Source organism: Balaenoptera ricei, chromosome 4 (assembly GCF_028023285.1).
Source record: "Balaenoptera ricei isolate mBalRic1 chromosome 4, mBalRic1.hap2, whole genome shotgun sequence".
NCBI lineage: Eukaryota > Metazoa > Chordata > Mammalia > Artiodactyla > Balaenopteridae > Balaenoptera > Balaenoptera ricei.
This window is the reverse complement of record NC_082642.1, coordinates 159,589,481-159,597,790: the sequence shown is the minus strand read 5'-3', so window position 1 is coordinate 159,597,790 and position 8,310 is coordinate 159,589,481. Positions and strand designations below refer to the sequence as shown.

Here is an 8,310-nt window from a genome sequence, read left to right as displayed (position 1 = left end):
GCTGGTCCTCAGAATCGGGCAGGGAGGGGCTGGGAGAGGGAGCCCAATCCTGCGGGAAGCCCGCCTGGAGCCCACTGCCCAGAGCATCCAAACCAGCCCTCCCAGGGCAGAGAACAGAGCAGGAGAGGGCATCCGGCCATGGCGGGCAGGACAGTGCAGGTCCTTTCCCGAAAGAGGGATGTCAGGTCCTTTCCCGAGGGAATCAGCTGCCCTCCGTCCCCAGCAGTAACCACTGCTTGGTTGGCTGTTTAACACAGCTTTAGGTCCTAGTTCACAGAAGGGAGCTCCTCTGGAAAAAAAGAAATCACACTTCAACACAATCACCATGAAAATATTTATTTGTGATAATCATAAGTCAGTAAGACCAGTACAGACACGGCCTCTACAGCACTGGAACGAGTTTTACGTTTAAAACACATCCACACGCACACAGGTGGGGTTGGTAGAGCACGGAGCTAGAGAAACCACTGCCAGAAACACAGAGATCCCCCCGCCAACTTGCAGCCGGGATCGAGCTGTGTCCCAAGGCTGCATCACTTCCCCTGAGAAGCCTCCAAAATCTGAGCTCAATTAGGGAAGGACTGGGTTGGCATCGACTGGCCCGAGTCAGTGCCTCAGTCCTCCAGTGGGTCCAGTTTTGCAACTGTTGGGGGAAATCCCAACGAAAATTCTAAATTAGAAAGTATGCAGCTTTAAATCTCAAAACATTCAAAACGCCACCCACATACTTCTTATCCTTCAGGGGCTGCATGGAGTAAGTTAAGATTTCACTTCCATTTCCCCATATATCAACATCTACACCTCCCATCATCAAGATGACAGTCCCAGATATTTTGCAGGAATGCACCAAGGCTGGAGTTTTGGGGCACACTGGGGGGGGGGGGTTGCTGCCAGGCTTACTGATTCCCCCTTTCTGTCCCCTGACCCCCCACCATGCCCTACACCCACCCTCCTTGTGCCAGAAGTTGGGTCCTCGGTGAGAAAGCAACTAGTGGTCCAAAACCCGCTGACCCAGCTCCGGCTCAGAAAAGCATGAGGGAGGGGGCCCAGCTCTGCATCCTCGGATGCACAAGGACTAAGTCCTGCCTGGGGGCTTCACGAGCACAGGGGCCTAGGGTGGCGTGCCCTCCTCTCTGTCTGCCCAGTCCTGGCCCTTGCAGGGCAGTGATGCCCCAGGCCAGGGTGAGTGGCCCGTGGCCTCACGAAGGTATGTCCTCCCAGAACGGGTTTCCTGCTGCAGAAGATCGGGGACCTGCCCCATGCTGATGTGGGGCTGGGAGCTTCCTTCACTGCAACCCTGGAGCTTGGGGTCCCTCCCTGAGGGTCAGAGATGGACACAAGGTCTCCCGCTCTGAGCACAGGCCTCTGCTCAGCTCGGACAGTGGAAAGCTTAAAACACACCTGTTTACTCTGCCAGAAGTTAAAAAGAAAATTCTAGGAAGAACTTTCCAATCATATAAAGTTGTAAAATAGTCTCTAAGTCAGACCTAAGATTACTCATCAAATGACCAAACGAACACACCGTGTCGTGAGCGCAAACCTCTAACGAAAGGCAGGAATGTAGTTTGTAAGACATCATTTCTTAATCGGTGTCTTTGCACATTAACAACAGAAAACGTTCTGCACCAAGAATGAACGACAGGAGTCCACGGGAAGACACGCGCTACGGAGAGCTCAGTTTTAGGAACTAGGGCCCCAGGCCACGTGGCAGCGGGACACATTCACGGGCCTCTGCCCCGTGCAGTGCAGCACAGACTACAAAGCCTGGTTCCAATCACCGGACAGGAAATACTAATGCCCCAAAGAAAAAGCCCCTAGAAGGGCAGCTGCTGTGTGTCACCTACCAGGGCGGGGGCAGGGACCTCTGCCCTCGTTGCCCGCTTCTGGCACAGGCCAGAAGCGCGTGACTGGATTCTGAAACCACAGCGCTGTCTGTAAAAACAGGCAGGAGTTCATGACACTGTTGGCTGCAGAAGCAAACACACGCAAGGGTGCACCAGCTCTGCACACAGCTCCAAGGCCACCCTTGTGCGGGCGATGCTCGGTCCCTGCTCTGCGGGGGCCCAGCCTGACCGACGCCCATGGGCCGACCTGGAGAACAAGGGAGGGTCTCCTGGGTGGACATGCATCCTGACCAACAGGCCCAAGTTCAAGGCTTCCTGGCCTAGGGCCGTGGACCTGGGCTCCCAGAGCCGCCTTGCCCCAAGTGCCCACCAACTGACGTGCTCCCTCTATAGACACGGGAGCAGCTCTCCCGGGGGTCCCGATGCAAAGAACCACACGAGGTGATGCGAAGGGAAGCCCCCTGAAGCCTGGCATGGAATGGAAATGGGTGGGCTCAGGATCTGAGACGTGAGTCTGGGGGCCACGTGGCTCCCACCCGCTCAGAAAGCCAGGACGGACCACATTCACCACGTCCCTGCTGGCACATAACCCGCTCCGCTCACTCCCAATCACCCTCCTTCCGGCCCAGGCAGGCGCTGGGGGCTCCCGAGCCAACCCCTGCCCATGGGGAGACGTGTGTGAACGAGGCCTGAGACCAGGCAGGTGGCCGAGGCAGGGATTCCAGGTGATTCTGGCGCCGGAGCGGAGCACAGCCCAGCCCCGTGGTCACGGGTATTGATTCACAGACACGGGCCCCGCCGCCGCAGGCAGGTGGTCCTGAGAGGGCGTGTGCACACTGGGGGTCCAGCGGCCTCCAGATGGAACACCGTCCCCCCTCTTCTCTGCCTTTCAACTGATGAGTGAACGTGAGGTTCAAGCGATGAGGTCAGAAGCGCCAAGCCAGGCTCGGCCATTGCAAAACGAAACATGCTCTGAAGACTGGTCCTAACAGTTTAAGGACAGGACAAAAAGCAAAGCATCGTTGTTCCACCCCCACTGGCCTGCATGGCAAAAGCAGTGCAGACTAACCTGGTTACCTCTGCAGCACTTGGCAATGATTCAAGACTGGTTAAAAAACAAGGACCATATTTTGGAATCCATCTTTAAGGTCTCCAGGAGAAGGTCTGAAATCTATACTCTGGTAATGGGCAAGCAATTCAGGGCCAAAATATCTCTCATCTTAAAATAAATGATTAGTTTCCATGTTACTAAACTGTGGAAAGTGAATATAAAAAAAAAGGTTAATTCTAACTTGGACCCAAACTGTATCAAAACCCACTGCGACTGGCCATGGATAACTTCTAGACGGGAAATTCTGAACAGAGAAAACCGGGGGCCTCTGCTGTCATCGTGACAGATGGACCGGGTCCCAGCAGAAACGAGCCTGAGATACACAGGTTCAGCAACATCACGACAAAAAGCACACTTTGCTCGGGTGGGGAGGTCGAACGTGCTTTCCCACAGAAGCTAAGGTTCCGGAGCCTCGATCTCCTTCTCTTAGGACAGGGGGTTCAGGCCACAGCTCTCCAGATGGCTGGGGCTTTACGGCTGGAGGAGATAGAAGAGTTCATGATTTTACGGGAGGAACAATTCTCATCGTTCTGTGTATGATATCGAGAATTGAGGGTAAAACCCACTGCAGGGGCCAGGACTCTGACATAAAACTGAAAGAACCAGAGTGCATTTTCCTTCAAGTTCACGGTGCACACAGAACAAGCCACTACCCCCAGCACCATGTTTTCAGGGCGGGTCTTCACCGTCTCACTGAAGACAGAGAGATACTCTGGCTCTTTCCCTGGTCTTACACTTGCTCTCCAAGGTTTAAAAAAAGGAACAAGGAAAGAGAAGAACATGAAGATTTCCCGCTGGCTGGCGGTGTGGCCGTCTCCCCAGCTCTACTTGGCAGTGACAGTATTTTCCATTAAAGGCTCTGTGGAGGCCCAGGGTCCTGGGGGATGATGGCTGGTCCCTGGGCTGCCCTGTTGGGGGGCTGTCCCCCACCAGGCTACAAGCTTCCCCCTCCTCCTGGGCCAGCGGGCCCTGCAGGGACCAGGAAACATGACAGGGACACAGATGCCCTGACCCGCCGGCCGCTGAGGGGAGCTGAGGTCCCCTGACCCTGCGCGCGGGCACTAACGCCTGAGGCTGACGACATTTGGAATGTGAGCAGAGCGGGGAAGAAAGAAAAGAAGAGGGTGCAGAGAGTCCAGTGGAGACTGGCCTGCCTTCGTCCGGGGGCATTTCCAACAAAAGGCAGAAGGCAGTACCAAGGAGGTGAGAGTCCTAGAGACGTGGGCACAGCCAGACAAGGGTGGTGGCTCCAGGAGAGGGCCTGCCTGTGGGGCGAGGCTGGGGGTCGGGGACAAGGGCTGCCCTGGGAGCTTCCCCAGGGACCACATCCGGGCCCCAGCCTCCTGCAGCCTCCCCGCTCTCCTCCAGACTGTGGGCTCCTGAGAGATGCAAACCTCTGCAGCCCCCAGAGTCGGGGGTGGGTGCTGAAGATGGGCAACCCTGCCTGTATCCACGCCTAGGGGTCCTCAAAGTTCTGGGTAAAGTGGGGCCAGGGAGGTCACCCCCGCAGCAGATAGCTGGACTGGTGACAGGGCCTGCGCCACGGCCGGCGCTGCCCCAGCCCAAGGTGTCTGACAGCCGCTGCTGTGAAGCTCTGCCCCCGCCTGCTGTGGGGAGGGGCGGAGCTGCGGCGGCTTCGGGAAGTCTCGCTTCCGGGCACCTGGCTGGCACAGGACGCGGGACTGCGGGACTGCGGGGGGAACGGGGGCAGGGGGGTCAGATAACTGGCCGGTGGGGTTAAGCACACCAACGGGGGGGGGCAGGAGCCCACCCCTGCCCTCTGTACCTGCACACTGACACGGTGACACGACACGGTTGTCACCAGCTGTAGGTGGCAAACACACAGCACCTGACCTGTTCTGCCCTAAACTGGGTGACTTTTCCAAAAGGAGCCCGACACAGTGATCTCCCCACAGGCGCGCTCGGCCGCGTGCCAGCTTCTGTCCTGTCACCCAGGCGGTCCCTAGAGACGCTCCGAGTTACAAGGCAGTCCCCCGACACGCGTGAGACGTGCAGATTTTCGGGGTCCTGGGAAGGTCCCCGCCAAAGTGACTGTGCAGCGTCTGTGCATCTGAGCTGCATGAGCCCATCCACACCGTGAACAGAAGGGGAGAATCTGAAACCCCCAGGGGCCTACCCTGCAGCAAAGTACAAGGCAAAAGTTCTGAAGCAGGAACACAGAAGGTGAGGTCGGACCCAGAATAAAGACATTTGGCATCATCTTTCTGGACATGAACACTAACCCCCGACTCGCTCTCAGAGATGCAGACACAGGGGCCTCCCTGGGCCTTGCACAAAGGACGGGGGTACACCATGTATCCCAAGCCAGCCTGGGGAGGACGCCCTCGAGACGTAAACACGGAGCTGGTTTTCCAGGAGCCCTGTGGGAGGGGAGCTGGGGTCCCGAATTACAAATTTCTGTGATCGCTTTGTTATTTTTAAAAAGCATGACCAGCACATTTTCACAATGAAGACCAGTGGATGCTGGACACTCATGAAAGAAGAAAAGAATATCAAGTTTCGGTCACAGCTCTAAGGCAGACATTACATTTTTCACAAGGACGGAAACGGAGACACCTAACGCTGGGCGTTAAGGGGGCGGGTTCGCGCGGCCCTCACAGCACCGTGGCTTGGACGACGATCTCCGGGTTCTCGATGTCCTTCTTGCTCTGGACCATCCTCAGCTCCAGCTGGGCCGGGCTGGGCTTCAGTCCTTCCCCAGCCCTGGCTGCAGAACAGGCAGAGCATTAATGATGGGAACAGAGCCAGCGGAAGTTATCCCGAATCTGTCTCCTCCTTCCCTCGCCTTCGTGAGAGCCCCCAATGCTCTGGATCACCACTGAGTTCCCATCTCAGCAGGGAGCTCCACAACGCTGCCCCCTGCCCCAGCCCTAAAGGCCAACGCCAGGGAGATGGCGGGAGCCACAGCCCTGTTCACAATGCAGCACTGCACCCCTGCCAGCCCGTGAGGTGGTACCTTTTGCACACTCGATGGTCCGCTGCAGAACATGGTGCATGGCCGACACGGTCTTCTCACAGGCCACCTGCACGGAGGAGAGGACGCTGAGCCCCCCGCCCCCAGGCCGCCTGGATGGACTGTCCACTGACCAGGCACTGGGGATCCACAATCACACGCTCCCCCCATCACGGAGCAGTCGCTGCAAAGATCCCAGGAGAGCTGAGCAGAGAGGCCTGGGGACTAAGTGGACCACAGGCAACTCTGTCAATACTGCCTGGCATGTAGTAGGTGCTTAATAAGCATTTCTGGAAGGAATCAGTTATAAAGAATCTACACGGGAAAGAGCTCCTGCCCCAGAGCTGGCCAAAGTCATTGCTTGCTGGCCTCTCCAAGTTAAAAACTCAGGGCTTCTCAGGTGCTGGGGAGGCAAGTGGACTCCCTCCCCGACGCTGGGACCCAGGGCAGAACTGAATCCGGGGTTGGCTGAGGGCGACCCAGCGAGGCCTCGTCTGGGCACCAGCTGGCCGTGAAGCAGGTCCCTGCTCACCCTCCGCGCTCGAGGGAAGGGGGGTGGGGAGACCGCAGCATTTCAGCGCTCGCCCCTGAGCCCGCAGGTGAGGGGAAGGGCCCCATCCCAGCCGTGCATTTCACAACATGGAGCTGACTGCTGGGGAGGGTGTGTGCCTGCCCCACAGGGGAAGGACGGCCGCCCAGAGGGAGGTCAAAGGGCACAGCTGCGCCTGAGCACGCTAGAGCACTGTGGACATTCACACACAAAGCGGGGGGACGGGGGACAATCCCCAGGAAGAGAGGGGTCTCCAGCAAGTCTGACTGCAGCAGCTGTGTTTTAGGACGAGTTGTCACTGGATTTCCCTCCTGCGTGATGCTTCTAGACCCCAAGGTGCTGGGGCTACAGCTCCCCTGGCATCCTCAGCAAAGCCCTCCCTTTCCATCTGCCTCAGGACCCCTCCTGGGCCTGGGCCTGGGCCTGGGCCCGGCGGACTCCAGCTCTTAACACATTCTCCCGTTTGCGCCCCACTGACCTTGAGATTGTTGGGGTGCTTGTGCGTCCACGCCAACAGCATGGCGGCAAAGAGGTCCCCGGTGCCCACGAAGACTGCGTCCACCTTGCGCATCTCCATGCGGATGCGCTGTGTCACGACGGAGCCGTCGGGGGTCCCTGGGGGGAAGCGTACGGCAGCTGGGACCCCAGACCCTCAGCCGGCAGAGGCCCCGCGGCCCGGGAACCGGCTTGCCCTCCCCTGCACAGCGTCAGGGGGCTCAGCCTGCAGGGATCGCCCATGCCCCCCAGTGGCTGCCCGCGTCCCAAGTGAGAAAGTGAGAGACTGGAGCCCCGGAGGGCCACAGGGTCAGGGCGGCCTGGGGGACACCACGCAGCCTGAAGACGAGGGGCCGGAACGTGCAATGATGTGTGATGGGAGCCATGGGGGTGGAGGTAGAGCTGCAGGGGCCGTGCTCACTTACTGAGGTTGGGGTGCGTGCATGGGCGTGAGTGTGTGTGGATGCACGTGCATCTGTGAGTGTATCTGGGTGTGTAAGTGTCCTTTTGCACAGACACAGAGGGGGTGGTGACAGGTACACCTGGGACGGCTCTCCGGGGCAGCGGGTGTGACCCCAGCCTTCTGTGTCATTTTACGCTGCGGCGTCCGCATAATGAAACGACTGACACAGCAGAGCGTGAACGGTCCTCCCAGCGATGTCGGCATCAGCTCTGAGGTGGGGGGGATGGGGGGAGGCAGGCCTGGGGACACCTGGTTCCCCGGGAGCCGGGCTCCAGCTGGGCTGGTCCACGTGAGCCCCGAGCCCGAAAGATGGGGTGTCATCCGTGTGCTGCCAGCACGGTCCCAGACACCTGCGTGGTGACCGTGCGGGGAGCCGCCTGCACCCCGCGCTCACCGCACCCCGCTTCACAGAAACCTCTCCTGGTTCTGCTTTCAGTCTGATCTTTCTTCGAGGTGTCGGGAGTTGAGGAGACTGGCCACCTGCCGAGTCAGGCTTGATTTTCTTTCCATTGAACCCAAACCTCGGAAGCCTCGAGGGGACGCGCGGCAGGAAGGCGAGAGGGAGCCCGGCGCCGGGCGGGGACTTACGTGTCCTCTGGCTCCCCAGCGCGATCAAGTAGTTGCTGCCCCTCGGGGACGGCAGGTCCGAGCTGGTGATGACCACCGTGTCGGGGCCCATCGAGTGCAGCACGTCCATCACCTGCCGGGCACGGGGAGCGCGTCAGCCGCTCCTTGGCCACCCGAGACGGGGCCCTGGCGGCCCTCGCCCCGTCTCCCACCGCCCCTCAGCTTCTTACAGAGTCTGCCTGGATGGGACCGCGGCCGCTAACGGGAGCCACACCCTGGGCCCCGCCCCTGCCCGGCAGTGACAGC

The 8,310-nt window shown here is 59.2% G+C and overlaps 1 protein-coding gene across 1 annotated transcript in view; it reads right to left on the bottom strand.

Annotated features, from left to right (window-relative positions):
• Positions 1 to 320: 320 nt before the first annotated feature.
• The window catches only part of PDXK (pyridoxal kinase), a 32,414-nt gene continuing 24,424 nt past the window's right edge, over positions 321 to 8,310 (bottom strand). The window contains exons 8-11 of the mRNA XM_059921678.1: positions 8,026 to 8,137; positions 6,958 to 7,094; positions 5,933 to 5,999; positions 321 to 5,683 (exon numbers count right to left, since the gene is read on the bottom strand). Of these exons, the coding sequence (XP_059777661.1) occupies positions 5,571 to 5,683; positions 5,933 to 5,999; positions 6,958 to 7,094; positions 8,026 to 8,137 (429 nt within the window). The 3' untranslated portion in view covers positions 321 to 5,570. The remainder of the gene's footprint in view (positions 5,684 to 5,932; positions 6,000 to 6,957; positions 7,095 to 8,025; positions 8,138 to 8,310) is intronic.